An 18,348-nucleotide genomic window follows, 5' to 3' on the forward strand; every position below is an offset into this window, starting at 1 on the left:
ATGTAATCGTACTTATTTAAATAGTTCCAGTGTACCAAAATTGACGAAATTTTGGGTTTGGGTTCCATTTTTAATGCAGATTACGAATATGCAGTTACCTCAATACCCTTAAAGAACCCAATTAGGTTTTGCACCGTCGGGGTTTACCTCAATCTGATGACAGTTCAGTGGTACTGTTTACTTAGGCTTAGTCAACTTTTTGTTGGGTGGATTTTCTCGATAATTTTTCAGACTGCAGTGAGATGTAAACCACACTTCTGCAATGTCTACGAGCAACATCCTTTCAACGCGCTGATCAATACGAAACTAACGATTTTAAATTGGCTCACTATTTGACTAGCCTATTTGTCCCAAGCAAACGATTAACGTATCCCATTCTAGTCGAAATTCTAATACTACGCAATGTTTGTTTTGATTCACTATGAAAGTTTGACAGATAAAATGAGGGGTTATAAGTTTTTCCTATGTTTCGAGGGGTGAATCGATTAGCTTGGGACCGAAGAGCGTACTAGAGCTGAGCCAAATAGTTGAGCAAATTATTTCGGGACCTTCTAGTCTTAGAGTTACCTCTATGGTACCACCGTACCACTGAACTATCATCAGATTGAGGTTAACCCCGACGGTGCAAAACCTAATAATTCGACAGTGAGCATTCATAAGGGCGTATACGCGATGATCGATTCTCTTCATCGATTTTCTCTTTTCTTAATAACTCGCTAGATTTAACGTTTGTCGGTGCGTTTGTTGTTGCTTTTGAAAACCAATACAACCTATTACAACTCTAGATTGAACAAATTCTACAAAATTGTTTCGCTTAGCTGTAGCAATGCAAAGAGAAAAACGATGAAGAGAATCGATCATCGCGTATACGCCCTTATGCATGCTCACTGTCGAATTATGATCAATTTTGATCCGATTCAAATTTGACGCTGACGTTAACGCAGCATTGTAGCTCTCGCTTGAAAGATCAAACCCCAGTGGGGGTGTTTGTTTACATTTTCAAATTCTGATACGCGCCACACCGGAAGTAGATTCTGTTGCCACGGGCTACCACTAACCGTTGTTTAATTTGATGACCCAGTAAAATATTTGCAAAACTTTCGGAGATAGTTAAGCCAGTGTTTAGCGAAGCTAACAAATTTCAAGTGTTTTTCTACTCCTAGTATTCGAAGTGGACCATGGCGGATCATCCGGAGCAAGATCGCGGCGAGTCGATTTCGATGCATGATTTTCTAGAATTTCTTAAAATTACTTGTCAAGTTAACGATTCTTTCAACAGCAGCAAGAAGAATCCTCTTCCATTTGATTATAACCAGTTAGCCAGAAATGAGTTAGTCAATAGTGTTCATGTAAGGCCTGGCTTGGCAATTGAAAATGGTACTTGTTCAGGGTCTTCTCCAGCACGGCAGCAGAGCATGAAGAAAGAGGACGGTACCGTACAAAAGAAGTCATTTAAAAAGAAATCTCTTTCACATGCCAAGTCTCAAAAGAGTAAACCTGAAGCTGTGGATGTACCGAAGAAGGGTTTGGATACTCTATTGAATGAAAAATTGGACGAGGTTCTAAATGAAGGAATTTTGGATTCTGTGCTTCCATTCATTTGTCCGAACAACGTTTCTACTTCGACTGGAGGACATACATATAATAAGGGAACTAATCCTAAGGCACCCACGCATCCAGTGGTGCAGATTACCTCTAATAATAGTGGGACCAAGGGAGCTGCCAGTGCGGGTGAGGCATCTGCGCCAGATATGCAAAGTAGCAGTAGTGGCAAAAAGGGTGGACTTGCAGCGGTAGGTGACGTATCGCAGAATTTTTTGATTGCAAGTAGCACAAGCAAAATGGGAGCAAGAAGAAAATCTTCGATTTCTCAAATGGCCATACCGGACAGTCGTTCGGAGTAAGTAACTTATTGTAGTTGTTCATAATATTTTGTAATACTAATGTTGATTCTATTTGTAGACCAGAAGTCATCATCCATGTGTGCGATGAAGTCAAAGGAACATCCAGAGATTTTTCGTGCCCTCAAAAGTTACTGATAACTAAAATGGGATATTTTGCAGATGTAACTGCCGGTCAACGATTGGAAGACATGGACATATCGGTTCATTGTGATTTGCAAATATTTGAATGGCTGATGAAATGGGTGAAAAAAGATTCCATGTCCCAAGACGATTGGCCTGCACTTGATCCATCGAATGTGGTTCCCATACTTGTTTCTGCCAGTTTTCTCCAAATGGAACCGCTGTTGCTGGATTGCCTATCCTTTTGTCATGCTAGATTGAACGAGGTTGTAAAAGCTTCGGCAAATTTAGCTTGCTTGAACGATAGCATTATTACACGATTAGCTGCTATGTTCACCAACTTAGAACTAGAAATGGTAAAAGATAAAAAAGATCGCATTGCACCTCGATTGTGGACAAAACTCATCCAAAGTCTATGTGAAATTGAACCTCAAGCTTTGCGAGGCCATTATGCTACTCTTGTGGGTATGTTTCGCTGCCTCAGGTGCGGAAAGTTCCTAACGCAAACGGTTAGCACGTTTATTCACTGTGTTCCTCAAAACATACGCCTGAATCGCTGGGGTCAATTGATTAGTTCACACGTAAAAGATCCCTCATGGAATATCACTAGCTACGTAGCCAGTTTGCATAAAGAGTTGCGTTCGTGGCGCAAAGTCTACTGGCGTCTTTGGGGACATTGCCACTTTTTGTATTGTGCCATATGTGATACTCATTTTGCAGTGTACCAGATGCTATGGTGTCAATATCATCCAGAGCAGCCACAATTCCTGGGGCCTGCAGCTGAAGGAAGGGTTGCTGGACCAGCTGGCCGCTATCCTTGTTGTGGGAAGCAAGCCTACCGTTACGAAACACTCCCTGGACCGACGGTGAATGCTATTTGAATATGTCGTAGTTATTTCTCATTAGTTAATTTTTATTTTTTTTATCTCAGGGTTGCCAGTTTCGAGAACACACAGTCCAAGCAGATACAGATCGCGATAGAGCGATTCTTCAGTTGGCTATGCAAGCATCGGAAGGAGGGTGTCTGTACGAGACGGCTCCATTCAAACCACCCAATTCAATAAACGACCCTTGGTGGAATGGAATAGGAATTTTACCTCACCGCTCCCGGCAAGGTTTGCTGCCAAATTTTCACGTTGATGGCGATGCTCCCAGTCGTGGGAATCGAAAGTTTATAACTCGTCAACTATCGCAATCGGTAGCGGAATCGGAAACCGAATCAGACTCGGAGGATGCCGACAAGTCTGGAACAATTCTAAGTCATACCTCCACCAGCAGTAGCGATGGTGGTGAATCCGAATATAGTAGTCCACGTTCATTTCGCCCGAAGAATGTTAAGCATAAGCCTAGAATCTCCTACGGACGCCATTGGGCTGGCGACATGTCGGCTCGTAGTAATCAAGACAACCAGCGTGAGTTTGAGGAACGGGCTATGAAGCAGATCATAGCAATGGTTGGAAAGAAAACGGGAGGCGAACAGAATCAGCAGTTTGTGACGTATCAGCAGGGCGGAGCTTATATCAAACTGGAGGCTGACTGGCGAGAGTCTATGAAGCAAAAGAATTTGGCCGGTCTTAAGGCTAAACCGAGTGGAGTCAAATGATGACTGTTCATCGATTTACGTGAAAGATCACAAGAGAAAACATTCTAGTCATCCTTGGCCAAACTATAAATCCATAATGGTGCTGCATAGAGCTTCGCGTAGATTTCATAAGTTTTAATCATGGTCCACCAGGCATGGAAAATCATTTACATTCATTTCGTGCATTCATTTACATTCATCTGCCTCTAACTTTTTTCATTACCAGAATTTTATAAAATGATCAATAAAGTTTTTATAGGTTTTGATATTAGCTACATTTTTTGTGAATTACTCAAATCTGTATTTCTTATGCATGACAAACTAGAGCGGGCGGAACTTGTTATTGTTTTACATCTTCGGAGGCGAACCAGCCTAAGGCTGAAAGCCTCCTAAATAAAGCTAAATTAATTAATTAATTATTGTTTTACAGTGAATGTAATTTACATTCACTGAAAAACAGTGGTTTGGTTCTGTTCGCTCTGGTTCATCATGCATAAAATATACAGATTTTAGTTATTGACAAAAGTTGTAGGTAATATCACAACCAATAACAGTTTCATATATTATTTTACGAAGATCTGTTCATGAAAAAATTTAGAGGCAAATGAATGTAAATGAATGCACCAAATGAATGTAAATGATTTTCCATGCCTGTGGTTCACACTATATGGGGTTTGTTCACAATGTGGTCGACACAAATATTATCTAGTATAAAGAAAGAGAGAAGGATTAGTAATATCCATTTAATTCATCTATGGTTATCCTTGATAGATTACGCGTATTTCGTCTACAATGTGCAGACTTCTTCAGTGTGTGTGTGTCAATCCCAACTCCCTTTCACTGTATGTTTTACAGCCAATTTTCAAATAAATATCATCCTTTATTTGGATGACAGTCATATGGATGCTCATCAGCTGATGACGAATCCTACCATAAGGCAATCATCCGAAATTCGAAAGCATATTGTTAAAGGGCTCGAGCAATGCAATAATCATTCGAAGTATTCCGGATGTTTTCGTTCAGTGTGGGTAAAGCGTGGAAACCAAAGGTTGTATATTTCGTGGTGGAGGAAGTTCAGTATGGAAATGGGAACAATCGGACTATAAACCTAAGTTAAAGCTCAGAGACTTCCAAATGCTTTAGATTAGATTTATAATTCGATTATTTACGTTTCCATATTGAATAGCCGTGAAAAATCACTTGTTGGTCCTCCACCACGAAATAGCCAATCTTCGGTTTCCACGCTTTACCAGGCATGGCAAATCATTTACTTTCATTTCGTGCATTCATTTGCCTCTATCTTTTTTCATCAACAGAATTCCGTAAAATAATGTAATAAGTTTTTGTAGCTTTTATTATTAGCTACAACTTTAGTGAATAACTCAAATTTGAATCTCTTATACATATATGTATGACGAACTAGAGTAGGCAGAACTTGTTATTGTTTTTCAGTGAATGTAATTTACATTCACTGAAAAACAATTGTGGGTTCTGTTCGCTCTGGTTCATCATGCACAAAGAGATACAAATTTAAATTATTCAGAAAAGGTGTAGTTAATCATAAAACCTACAAAAACTTCCTGCATCATTTAACGGAATTCTGTAAAGGTAAATGAATGCACGAAATGAATGTATTCATCTCTGATAGCGATGAATATGTGTCCAACTCGTTTGTCAGCTCAGATCAGCAAATGACGTTCGATAGAATTATTTTCATCATCGTTTTGAATTGTAGAAACGTTGAAACGTATTGGCATTGACGGCGACCCTGTTGTTCTTTACTCCTACACCGAAAATAGTTTTCATGTAGCTTCCATTGGAAACGCAAATGATTTTCATCTGAATTTCACATAACATTTATGCGATCACGTTAATTTTATATGATTATTCATATAAATTTAATCGGCCTCATAATATTCATGTGATTTTGTGTTGAGATTTTTAGCTATGTGATAACATGAAAGCTATGTGACATTCACATGGTTTTCATCCATTAGATATGTGATACATTTTTTGAGTGTATGGTAAAATCCATACACAAACGTCAGACTGTGCGTGAAACATGGTGGACTCGAACTATCCTTTCACTCCACCGAGCATCATCTGATTACAACACAATCGTCATCCGGTTGCAGCTATCATTCGAAAAAGCGATTTCGATGTTTCGATTTGAATGGTCTGAGCTTTCATTCCAACAGAGGAGGATGTTTCGGTACAGTGTACAATCATGTAAGGACCACATTGGAGTCTATTCTATTGACAAATCCAAGTTTCAATCGGCCACCGTGGCGCTGCAATCGCAGCGGTGATAAGTCCGAAATAATGTGTCAAACTGAATACATTTTTGAAATTTCAACCAAAAAACTATTATTTTTATTTATTCTAGCGAGTTTCTGTGGGAGTCAAAACATGATCCGAGCAAAAAAGTAGTACTCGTAATAATGGTATATAATTCTGAATTTTATCGTGCTTTGTTTCGAAAATATCTTCCAAATAAACAAACATCATCCAGATCACCCGATTCGTCCACCGACTAAATATATTGCCACTTAAAAAATAATTTCAGTCGGTGTATTAATCAGCAGATTAAATTGTTTTTCGTCTGGTGCTACACCGAGCAATCGGCCTATTTAATAGTTTTTCGTCGATGGATTTAGTTGGCCAACTTTGTCTGCTGTTTAATCGGCAGATGATTTCAAACCTTAACATGTTTTCTGTAATTTAACTGTCTTGAAGTAGCTTTTTATTTAGGAACAATGCATTACAAAATAATTTTATGCATTTTGTACAAGGTTCATCCATGCTGACAAGAAATTTGCATGAAATTACATTGAAATTAAACAATTTTGCAAACAATCAATGAAATTGTCAAGGGCTGTCACAGACTTATCACCGTCGGTTAGTGCTTATTTCTGCCACCAGGCGCGCAGGAGTTTAAGTTGTATTTCTCAATACCGGCCAGATAAGCGAAGTATACTATTGACAAATCCAAGTTTCAATCGGCCACCGTGGCGCTGCAATCGCAGCGGTGATAAGTCCGAAATAATGTGTCAAACTGAATACATTTTTGAAATTTCAACCAAAAAACTATTATTTTCTATTTATTCTAGCGAGTTTCTGTGGAAGTCAAAACATGATCCGAGCAAAAAAGTAGTACTCGTAATAATGGTATATAATTCTGAATTTTATCGTGCTTTGTTTCGAAAATATCTTCCAAATAAACAAACATCATCCAGATCACCCGATTCGTCCACCGACTAAATCTATTGCCACTTAAAAATTAATTTCAGTCGGTGTATTAATCAGCAGATTAAATCGTTTTTCGTCTGGTGCTACACCGAGCAATCGACCTATTTAATAGTTTTTCGTCGATTGATTTAGTCGGCCAACTTTGTCTGTTGTTTAATCGGCAGATGATTTCAAACCTTAACATGTTTTCAGTAATTTATAAGTCTTGAAGTAGCTTTTTATTTAAGAACAATGCATTACAAAATAGTTTTATGCATTTTGTACAAGATTCATCCATGCTGACAAGAAATTTTCATGAAATTACATTGAAATTAGATAATTTTGCAAACAATCAATGAAATTTTCAAGGGCTGTCACAGACTTATCACCGTCGGTTAGTGCTTATTCCTGCCACCAGGCGCGCATGAGTTTAAGTTGGATTTCTCATGACAAATCCAAGTTTCAATCGGCCACCGTGGCGCTGCAATCGCAGCGGTGATAAGTCCGAAATAATGTGTCAAACTGAATACATTTTTGAAATTTCAACCAAAAAACTATTATTTTCTATTTATTCTAGCGAGTTTCTGTGGAAGTCAAAACATGATCCGAGCAAAAAAGTAGTACTCGTAATAATGGTATATAATTCTGAATTTTATCGTGCTTTGTTTCGAAAATATCTTCCAAATAAACAAACATCATCCAGATCACCCGATTCGTCCACCGACTAAATCTATTGCCACTTAAAAATTAATTTCAGTCGGTGTATTAATCAGCAGATTAAATCGTTTTTCGTCTGGTGCTACACCGAGCAATCGACCTATTTAATAGTTTTTCGTCGATTGATTTAGTCGGCCAACTTTGTCTGTTGTTTAATCGGCAGATGATTTCAAACCTTAACATGTTTTCAGTAATTTATAAGTCTTGAAGTAGCTTTTTATTTAAGAACAATGCATTACAAAATAGTTTTATGCATTTTGTACAAGATTCATCCATGCTGACAAGAAATTTTCATGAAATTACATTGAAATTAGATAATTTTGCAAACAATCAATGAAATTTTCAAGGGCTGTCACAGACTTATCACCGTCGGTTAGTGCTTATTCCTGCCACCAGGCGCGCATGAGTTTAAGTTGGATTTCTCAATAGCTATAGCTACTATGGCTATAGCCAGTGGTGGCGAGGGGCGATACTATAGTCGCTATATTCAAACATTTCAATCTATTGTAGACCAACAATTGAAAAGGGACTATCAACTTTTATAAACAATACGTTGACTATTCTTTCCTCGCCAATCGAACGCAAATTACCGGCATTATCGGATAGGGTAAACTTTCCCCAACCCAAAGATGGTCCCCCTTATTCTGCGAGTCACGTGACTCTCTGTCACCGGTGAGGTGACAATTGTCACCTCGTGTGAGGTGACTCTCCATGTAAATCAAATGGAGAGTCACCTCACACGAGGTGACTATTGTCACCTCACCGGTGAGAGAGAGTCACGTGACTCGCAGAATAGGGGGGGGGGGGGGGGTGTTAGTTTGCGTAGGCGAGCCTTGAGTCATGAGAAAAAGGGTTTCCGAAGTTTTGTTCGCAATAGCTGATGTGCTCTCTTCTGTTGTTGGTCATGAATTGCTCGATTGGTTCCGCTATTTGACAGCTCAATTAATTCCCGAGGTTCTATCCTCCAGACTATGAATATAGCTACTATAGGCGATACTCCTCACCATTAAAGCCCTACAGTAACAGTTTGGAGGACTGTCACCACAAAACTGAAAAAAGCTGTTCCAATCTCGAGCAAAGCGGTGCATTTTGACGGTTCGATTGGAACAACTTTTGACAGACGTCCATACTTTTACTGTAGGGCTTTACTCACCATCCCTCCCCAACAGGGGAGTTTCGTTAAGGAGATGATCAACCCGATTCGTACCTTCCTCAAAATTGAGCTTTGCTCGCTTTCTACCCTCTATATACAATTTTCACACTGCCGTACTCTAACGGAACTATCAACTCTATATTTTTCATCTCCTCATCTATCCTATAAAATGACTACTTTAAGCCTGATATTTGACGTTAAGCATCTTGAACTATGTAAATCGGTAACTTCGCGCATGAAGTAATACAAACATGATTAGTTGTAAGAGATGAACTAGCCATATGGCTAAAAATCTTTATAATAAAGACAAAAAAAACATGATTAGTTAAACCCGTCATCAATCTTTTTTTTCTATCTATTAAGCGTGCGCGCATCTCACAACAGCAAAGCAACATTTTTCCTGCATCTTAGGTGGAGTCGGTTGAACCTCAACAAGTTTGTTCTGAAAAAATTCGGAAGGACAGCCAAATTAATTGGTTGTCTTATCACATAAGAAGCAATGCTACGAATCAAATTTAAAATGCTATTGGCTTGTTGATTTGAGCTATAGGACGGACATGCGAATAGTGGCAGCTTAGTATCGAAACAAAATTTGTTTTATGTAGTCTTAATTGATCAAACTCATTCTAGAATGGTTTTGCTGTAGATGAAAAGTGTTTGAATAACTAAGCATTAAATGCGCTATTAAAGCAATTATGATGCACATGGAGAACAAAGATGAGCACACATGGACGATTGAATATATGCTGGTTTTTTCCAGTTGAATTAGATGGTAATTGTTAATTAACATGTCGGAAGAAAAGAGTTAATACAAACCTCATACGTTAATGTTTTCAGACCGCTATGCATAGGTGCCTAGTCCAAAATGTGTAATACGAAAAGCAAAGGATAGACAATTCAAAAAGAAATCAAAAACGAGTAGCGAAATCATCAATGGTTTTCTATATTTTAAAGATATATCACCTTCCGTCTTCTGCATCAAGCTCCTTAGTGTTAATATTATATGCTTGTCTTTTTTCGTTCTTTGTGAAATTAATTTAGGTATCAAATATTAATCATAGGTTTTTGCATGCATTTCGAAACGGGTGGCGATGGTACAATATTTGACTCCTCCTTTGCTTTGCAATATATTTTGAATATGTTCATAACCTCACAAAAATTCTCAACCTTGTCTCGACATAAAAGAATGTAACGGAAAACAAATCAGTGACGCAAAAGACAAGTATCTGTAGTAGGGAACCGAATTTGATAAAACTAACTAAACAACTGCTCGGACGCACGTTCCAGGTGCCAGTTGTGTCGCGAGAGGGCAGCCCGTGCTTCATAATCGACCACACCCATGTCACGCAATCGTTGCACTTTCTGATCGAAGTCCGAATTTCGACAGGGCCCTCCGGCGTACACGTTAGTCCAGTGCTTAGCAGTTAGGATGAACATCTCATGGTTGTCCTTATACTGTGTGGCTACTATGGCGTCCTGCGGATCATCCGGTTCAGCAGCAGCTAGCAGAGCCTGCAACGATAGCAAGACTGTGCGCAAAGTCATGGCAGCGGCCCAGTTGTCTTTCAGAATATCCAAACAGATGGCTCCGGTCACCGAGGAAATGTTTGGATGCCAAATTTTTGTGATAAATTTAACCTGTTGGAGAAAATGGCTACATCACATGTAAGCGAAAAACATTCAAATCGATCTTACCTTCGGTGGATTGAAAGGATACGTTTCCGGGACCTTAATTTCGAGCAGAAATTTGCCTCCTTCATAAGGCGTATCCGGTGGTCCGGCGATTTCACCACGTAATTCTGTGAAGTTGTCGTTGACTATATCTAGTTTGATAGAACACTGTACAATCTGAAAATATGTTTGTATGAAAGCAAAGCAAATAGAAAATTCTTTTAGAGTTGGACTTTGACTTTAATTATATAAAATTTCATGGAGGAGGTGAGACAATTCTATGTCTCAGCAAAACTCAATATTCCCCCAACTGTAAGGTAGATGTGAGTTATGAGTCCAGCTTAGCGTCAGTTGAATGGGGTGAATAGGGTGAATGTTTCAAACTTCATCACTCATGGCTGTGGGCTTTGGATTGTGGTTCCAGATGTGGTGTGTTTCTGTTGTGGCATTTGGGAATACCATATACCATGATAGGGCGCGTTGCGGTCGTGCTTGAAGCACTTGCTCAACAACATATAGTTCAGATAGGGAAGTAACCTCGAAATGAAGTATTTAGTCGCAGAAAAGTGTCACTTAAAACGGACGAAGACAATATTTAATTATCACGTCGATGAAGAAAATTAGTCCAAAACTCAATAAGGAGATAGAGAGAAATTAAAGCTGTAGACTGAACTCATTGAACAAATAGGACGCAAGGGTTTCGTTTATAGAGGCAAATAGCTGTAGAATAAATCTTCCAATTTAATTTATTTTAGTTAGTCAATAGGGAAAATTTAGCCTGGTTAGGTTCAGTTTTGACCGATCTGGGTGGATTCTACCCAAATTTGGATAGTTTTGAAATAGCGTGTGAGGAGTTGTGATCCGCCATATGAACTTGACCCACCCTAACACCCATATTATCCATATTAACCGTTTTTAACATGTTGGTAGGAAGCTGACGTTGGTTCGATTTTGTCTTTCTGGACGCCATGAATAAATTTTCGTATTTGCCGAGTAAATTTGATTGCCCTCTTAACAGCAGCACTATTTTCCAACCATCGGTGACCGCAAAACTTTAGCGGGAATATGGTAGATCCAGAATACATCGTGATAAACGCTCGTCTTGCTGGTACATCTTTGAAGATATTGTAGATACCACGCAAATATTTGACAACATCCCAACTGATACTGTGAACACTATCCTTGAATGAATTATGCAAAATATACAGCCCAAAGCTTCCCAGATCTATCAGCTTCTCGCCACCTTTTTGTACCTCTAACTTCAATTCACATAGGGCCCATCCATGGACACTTGCAGCAACTTGTTCGAAGAGATACCGGCAAGGGCGTCCATAAACGCAGTGAGTAGATCTGATGCCCGGGATCTTCCCAAAAACTTTGTCGTCATGCACTGATAAAATTTCAAAGATTGTTTTTATGTGTCCCACACATGATGTTTTACAATGTGATCAACATTATTTTTTTCCCTGACCTACACTAAAATTTCCTGACATTCCCTGACTTTCCAGACCATAAATAGAATTCCCTGACATTCCCTGACTTTGCAGGTTTTTCTAGGTAGTCGACACCCTGTCTAGTAAAAAATTCAACCATCGTTTTCTAGCAGCTCACTCCCGCAAATAAACGATGCCAGATAGTAAAGGAAACATTCATCTACCTGATGGTATCGTTACTTTGCATACGTGAGCTTTTATTCGTGAAAAATCGACGGATAAAGCCATTGTTTACAAAGGCAATTTCGACCTTTTGAAATGATAATGAAGATCTAAACCAAATTTTGATGTGATTTCCATATGAAAATGGAAGCAATTTTTAAAATGATCTTGGCCAATTAGCCAAGCAAAATATTTGTTTTTAAAATCATGACATTTCCAAACGATTTTGTCCAATCATGTTTTTGTAGACTGCAATTAAGCTCAATATTCATCACAATGATCAATTTTACGGACATGGAGGTAAACGCTGTTACTAAAGTAATGAGTTATGTTTTGTCTCTCAATATTTGAAACTATGATGATATTGATAAGCTCAAACGATGCATTCTTGGTTGTTGATAGAATTTCCTTGATGAAATCGGCTTCTGCATGCAGACTGAGAGATCATAGCAAGAGCAAATTTTCATTATGTTGAAAGGAACATTCGCATTCGTTATTCCTTCCAATTAAAGACATATAGTCTCATAGCGATAGCAATGCATGACACAGGGCTGGTAGTGCTGATGCGATATAATAATAGTGACTTTAGTGACTAAAATTACATAAAAAGTGACCAAATAAGTAACCAATAGTAAGATTTATATGATGACTCAGAAACTCAAATAAGGTTTAATATTGGAATAAACTGTTATGAAACTTAAAATTACATTTCATCAATTCCTCTAATTATATCGAAACTCTCAACGGAATCTCCTATGAAGAGCACTTGAAGTGATTTGAATAATTTACTTTTGATTACGTTATACATGATGCCTAGAGTTTTTTTTATGTTACTGGTTGAGCGTTACATGAATTTCTGCTTAGGAATAATCTTGGAAATTCAATTCGTATCCTCCTAAGAATTTCCATGGTATTTCCCCAGAATTTTCAAAATAAAAATCCATCCCAGAATACCCTTGAAGCTCTTCGAAGAATTCCTTTGAGATTGAACCCTCAAAAGCCGATTCCATTAGAATTCTTCTTAGAATTGGACCTAGAATCCTCATCCAATCATCATAGAATTCTCTCAATTATATTGGAATTATTTCCAGAATTGGTTCGGAGCTGAATTTTGCATCTTTAATATTTTAAACAATAATCCAAAGCAACGCTCCTATGTGTCAGTGTCAGGGCTGGGTTTTTACATCCGCTTACCTTAAACGGAGTTAAACTATATGGATAAACCTGGTTTAAGATTTCAGCGGAGGTGAAGAAATCGGCTCTCACAGCACTCAATTTAACATGAGACTTTCGTAGTCTGTACTCTGGTATTCTTCTCTGAAATGTCTTGATGTCATTCCCGGAGTTAATTTAACATTGTCTTAAAATGTCCTTTGATTTGTTTTAAGTTCTTGATAATTTTTCAAAGACTTCTGAAAATCTAGCACCGATACCCTTGAAAAGTTTCCTAGGTTTAGAATTTATTTTTGGAGATAGGAGGTATATTTTCCCTGATTTTTTTTATCGAAATTGAAGGTATTTCCCAGTATTTGAAAGGTCCTTGAATTTTTGCGGTTCACTGATCATCCTGGTTTTTTTTTCATTTGATTTGTTTTCCGTCGATCTTGTTTTCCGTGCTGAGCACCAATGCTACCGACGCAAGAGAGGCAGCTCCCACACCTGGACCCTACCTATCGACCCATCAACTCATGAACCGGGGACCAACGGCTTTACTTCCCTTCCGAAGGAAGGCGTGATCAGAGATGTTATGCCTCAGAACATCCCGGCGGCGCCGACTGGGATTGAACCCAGGCCTGCTGGGGTGAGAGGTAATCACGCTTACCACTACACCACCGGCGCCACTAATCATCCTGGTTATAATTGTTAATTTTTCAACAGATACGCATGTTTTGTCATAAAGACTGTAGACTTCCTTAGTAAAAAATGGTGTTGATATTTCTCCATATCACCCTATTTTAGTTGCGACAAAGTGACTTTAGTGACTATTTTTAGGGAAATAGTGACTTTAGTGACATTTTTGTGTGAAAAGTGACTTTTTAGTGACGGACTTCAAAATAGTGACAAAGTCACTAAAAAGTGACCTGCTACCAGTCCTGATGTTAGGCAGGGTTTTTATCATACAAAGAAGCTCACTAGCTTTCACGTCGTTTGGTGGTCCCCTAATGTTACTTAAGTCAAAGTGTGTTTACCAGGATGTTCAGATCAAAATCAAGAGCCGCACTGGTATCGGCGAAGTCCAAGGTGGCTCCCCTACAGTACATGTCGATCCCTAGGATGGAGCTTCTCGCTGCGGTACTTGGTGCAAGACAAACAGTTCGATTTATTCACTTTAATAATGAGAAAACGAAACGACGAACGTACACTTTTTACGGGTTGCTCTGCGCTGTTACTTAAGACAAACGGCATCTCCATAGAAATCGGATGACTTAAGTAACATCGAAAAATATTTTGATCGGAAGGTGATTACGTCAAAAAGCAATTGAAATAAATTTAAAAAAATATTCGGACAGTATATAATGCAGTGCTGCAAAATCTCGACCATACACGGTGATATTGACAATTCTGTTTTGATCACTCATTTGAGCTACAGTCACAGCCAAGGCAAACCATGTCAGTTGTCAATGACAATGCTGTCAGTGATGAACATGTGTGGATTTTTATATTAACTAAATTTTTAACGAAATTAAATGATTGAGCAACACAACTACATGGAGCCGTTAATGTGAACAAGCATCTACGTCCTGAACTGCTTGGATAACATCAATGTGACACAGAGCGGCGCTGGTGGTGTAGTGGTAAGCGTGATTACCTCTCACTCCAGCAGTCCTGGGTTCAATCCCAGTCAGCGCCGCCGGGATGTTCTGAGGCATAACATCTCTGATCACACCTTCCTTCGGAAGGAGTAAAGCCGTTGGTCCCCGGTTCATGAGTTGAGATGAGTCCATAGGTAGGGTCCAGGTGTGGAAGCTGCCTCCCTGGCGTCGGTAGCATTGGTGCTCAGTACGGAAAACAAGATCGACGGAAAACAAATCAAGGAAAAAAAAATGTGACACAGAATGTACGATATTACACTTTTTGTTACCAGGTGAATCTGTGATATTGACGAAAATATGAATGAGATTTTACGAAGGTTTTTTTGAGGATCAAGTCTCCAAGTGACTATGTGACGAACAATTTTGTCAATATCGCGCGAAAGTCTGTCAATGATCATGACAAATCTTAGCACTGATATAGCGTAATAACAGGAGCATCGATTGACACTGATAGCTCGACTTTGTTCACCTTTGTTACTTTCGACGTAATGAAAATTTGCTCTTGATAGTATCAGATTTGTTCTGTAACCAGGGAAACTGGGCTTATTAGAAACTTTTCACCAATAAAGCAATAATTTTCTAGTAATTTGGAATAAAATTCATATTTTATTTAAGTATATTATCTAGTATATTATTTGTGTTACAGTCACATACACGAAACGAAAATCAATTATTTTATTCATGTGTATCACTTATACATTTTTGCCAAAACATCAGTCTTATACATTCCATAAGACAAACCACATAGGTCCTATAAGAATGCATAAAAGGTATGTGTGACTGCTTATACATTTCATTTGACACATGAGCTTTATTTATTTTTTGCAAGGCGTCTGCTTATTGGTTGACTTATACATTTTATGAATAATCAGCAATAGAAATTTGCCAAAAGGTATAAGGAGATTTCTATCCGTATACGATACAAGACATTCAATATTACTTGCTCGTTTTCATGTAAAACAATCAGTAATTCAACGTTTTCATTTATTAGCTTAGTTGATTTTCATGTTTGCTTGTACCATTGTATAGGTTGTTAGATTTCACATAACTTTAAAATGATTTATACAACGTCAGTTTTCAACGCATAGTTCAAATTTTGAGAGGATGATCAGCATCTAATTTGGAACCGTTTGATTCTTTTGAAGCAAAAATTTCCCTATTTGCATCTGTATAATGCCAATATTCCTCCTTGTAAATCTTGTTTTTTGTTTATTTTTTTAGCTAGAAACCATTGAGAAAAGCGTTATTCCAAATTTATATGTAGGTACCTATATATTTTTTTTGCTATTCCAAAGTAAATAACAATATTTTCGTTATTTGACCTGATGGACCTAGAAGATCAGAACTAATCACAAACTACAACAACAAGTAGGTAGTACCCACAACAGTTGCGCTGGAAAATAAAATCGATTGAGTTCAAGATAATCGTAATCAAGTTCATATGGCAACAACGGAGAGCATAACAAGCAATCTAATGCGAACGAATGGTTTTTCAAAATATTGATCGCATCATCCATCCGTAGTTTGCAGTGGAGAGGTTAGAAGTGTTTTTGGTGTATGGCTAAATTCAAGTGATCCCCAATAACAATTAAACTTACAATATTTGGCACCCATCAAGTCGGATAGGGGATATTGATTGTCTGCAAGATGAACAATTTTGACGACACAATGAGTGATTCTGGAACGGAATTCGAAAAAGGTACGAATAGCCACCCTTTTCCACACATTACTGTGCCATAATGTTTTCAATTGATGTCCTGCATTACCTACTACCCTACTTGTTTAATTCCAAAGATGTTTTTTTTTTCTTATTTGCTCGATTTCGAATAACAAAATATTAATAAACCCCACATTCACACCGCTAAATGATAACTCCGACATTCTTCTGCCTCCCAAACTTTCTGCGGTAGCCAAATCTACCTAATGATAAGTTATGCAATTTAAATCTCCTTCTTCGTAGTTTGGGTTTCTTGAAAAGGCTGGCAGAACAATGAAAAATACTTACTTCTTCACTTTTGAGAACTTCCTTAAATTCTCGTTTGATGCGGGATACTGCCATATTCGCCATTTTGCCTGCCTTATTACACTGCTGCTACCGTCAACTGTTATCGCCAAGAACCACACTACGGAGTTGTTCCTACGATTTTATTCTAGAAGAGCCAATGGGAAACTACAATTGCGGCGAGATGGACCAGCCATGGTCTTAGCCTGTCTGAAAAGACAAATCCAAAGAAAAAAAAAAAAAAACTACAATTGCAGTGGGATTTTGCAGTTGAACCTTGCTTTGTTCACCCTTTACAATGGCAACTTCTATAAAATGACGCAGCAAAGTTGGATTGTAGTGCAGTAATTAATATTAAAACCCGGTCAATCTTTTTTTGCAATTTTTACAAACAAAACGAACTGTTTTCGACTTTTTGTGCACTACAGAATCGAGTGACACTCTGCAAAGGTCTTCAATTTTTGACTTTTTTTCTTCTTGTTGGCCGAGGGTTGTTCTTGTTTTTATATTTGCGATTTCTGCACACACACACACACTTGATACTTTGTCTGAATTTAAATGTGTTAGTGAATTTGAGTATCGCGTTGTTCTTCCATCGCGTTCACAAACAGATGAATTTATTCACTAAATGGGAATAATAATTACTAGCTCAATAAAACTCCTCACATTAATTATTGCTTTCACTGTTATTTCAATACGCTAGGAACTTCAATTTTATAAGTTTATGTTCCATCAAAAGGAATAATAAATTATAGTATTTTGTTTACGTTGACGATGCGAGATGCGAAACTTCTTTTAAACCAATGTAAAAAAGATAGAGGCCCTGCACCCAGTGCAAAAAGTATGGTAGAAGTTTGTCGCCATACTTTTTCAATGACGTTTATATCAAGGTGGCTACATAAAGGTGTTCTAATGTGTCAAATTCATGATTCAGCTATGTTGGATTTTTGTATGGGACAGCGACCGAGTTTGTTTACAATTTGCTCTAAAACCGCACTTTTCCCCCCCGCGAGCTCCTCGCCTATATAATGACAAAGCTGTATCACCATTTATATACCCGCCATGGTTTATATCAGGTCCGAGCCAACAGTCAGCTTGCTGGTGTTAAACGCTGGCCAGACTGAGCAGTTATAACATGTTATAACGGTTGTCAAATAATTGTAACACAGAAACCACCATCAAGATAGTGCTATAACATGTTATAACCATAGAGGTAACTCTAATAGTACGTTCAGACTACAGAGTTATAACATGTTATAGCGCTATCTTGATGGTGGTTTCTGTGTTGCAATTATTTGACAACCGTTATAACATGTTATAACTCTCCAGTCTGGACAGCGTTTAAGACTAGAAGGTCCCGAAATAACGTGCTCAACTTTTTGGCTCAGCTCTGGTACTCTCTTCGGTCCCAAGCTAATCGATTCACCCCTCGAAACATAGGAAAAACCAATAACCCCTCATTTTATCTGTCAAACTTTCATAGCGAATCAAAACAAACATTAC

The 18,348-nt window shown here is 38.2% G+C and overlaps 3 protein-coding genes across 4 annotated transcripts in view; 2 read left to right on the forward strand and 1 right to left on the reverse strand.

The window, feature by feature from the left end:
- The first annotated feature begins 1,077 nt into the window (after nucleotides 1-1,077).
- Nucleotides 1,078-3,680, forward strand: LOC135708838 (SANT and BTB domain regulator of class switch recombination). Its single transcript, XM_065230991.1, has 3 exons — nucleotides 1,078-1,900; nucleotides 1,963-2,890; nucleotides 2,956-3,680. Exons 1-3 carry the CDS (start codon nucleotides 1,179-1,181, stop codon nucleotides 3,625-3,627), a joined length of 2,322 nt encoding a protein of 773 aa, XP_065087063.1. The 5' UTR covers nucleotides 1,078-1,178; the 3' UTR covers nucleotides 3,628-3,680.
- A 5,943-nt stretch (nucleotides 3,681-9,623) lies between these two features.
- Nucleotides 9,624-17,025, reverse strand: Ubc4 (ubiquitin conjugating enzyme 4). The gene is made up of 3 exons (XM_065231654.1): nucleotides 16,849-17,025; nucleotides 10,400-10,552; nucleotides 9,624-10,342 (listed from the first exon to the last, which is right to left on the reverse strand). The coding sequence occupies exons 1-3, from the start codon at nucleotides 16,909-16,911 to the stop codon at nucleotides 9,959-9,961; spliced, it is 600 nt and encodes a 199-aa protein (XP_065087726.1). The 5' UTR covers nucleotides 16,912-17,025; the 3' UTR covers nucleotides 9,624-9,958.
- The window catches only part of Prps (phosphoribosyl pyrophosphate synthetase), a 34,215-nt gene continuing 32,392 nt past the window's right edge, over nucleotides 16,526-18,348 (forward strand). The window contains exon 1 of one of the 2 annotated variants that reach the window (XM_065231552.1): nucleotides 16,526-16,542. The gene's annotated coding sequence lies outside the window, so the exon portion shown is untranslated. The remainder of the gene's footprint in view (nucleotides 16,543-18,348) is intronic. The other variant, XM_065231542.1, reaches the window with a different exon arrangement.

This window comes from Ochlerotatus camptorhynchus, unplaced genomic scaffold (genome assembly GCF_037179485.1).
Source record: "Ochlerotatus camptorhynchus isolate MF236.1 unplaced genomic scaffold, CSIRO-AGI_Acam_v1.1 ptg000033l, whole genome shotgun sequence".
Lineage (NCBI taxonomy): Eukaryota > Metazoa > Arthropoda > Insecta > Diptera > Culicidae > Ochlerotatus > Ochlerotatus camptorhynchus.

What these genes read in the sequence shown, in the direction of transcription:
- LOC135708838 (XM_065230991.1), top strand. Translation starts at nt 1,179, where the DNA reads ATGGCGGATCATCCGGAGCAAGATCGCGGCGAGTCGATTTCGATGCAT. An exon ending in ATACCGGACAGTCGTTCGGA is followed by an intron (nt 1,901 to 1,962) that starts GTAAGTAACTTA and finishes TTCTATTTGTAG; the next exon opens with ACCAGAAGTCATCATCCATG. An exon ending in AAACACTCCCTGGACCGACG is followed by an intron (nt 2,891 to 2,955) that starts GTGAATGCTATT and finishes TTTTTATCTCAG; the next exon opens with GGTTGCCAGTTTCGAGAACA.
- Ubc4 (XM_065231654.1), bottom strand. Translation starts at nt 16,911, where the DNA reads ATGGCGAATATGGCAGTATCCCGCATCAAACGAGAATTTAAGGAAGTT. An exon ending in AAGTTCTCAAAAGTGAAGAA is followed by an intron (nt 10,553 to 16,848) that starts GTAAGTATTTTT and finishes ACATATTTTCAG; the next exon opens with ATTGTACAGTGTTCTATCAA. An exon ending in ATCCTTTCAATCCACCGAAG is followed by an intron (nt 10,343 to 10,399) that starts GTAAGATCGATT and finishes TTTCTCCAACAG; the next exon opens with GTTAAATTTATCACAAAAAT.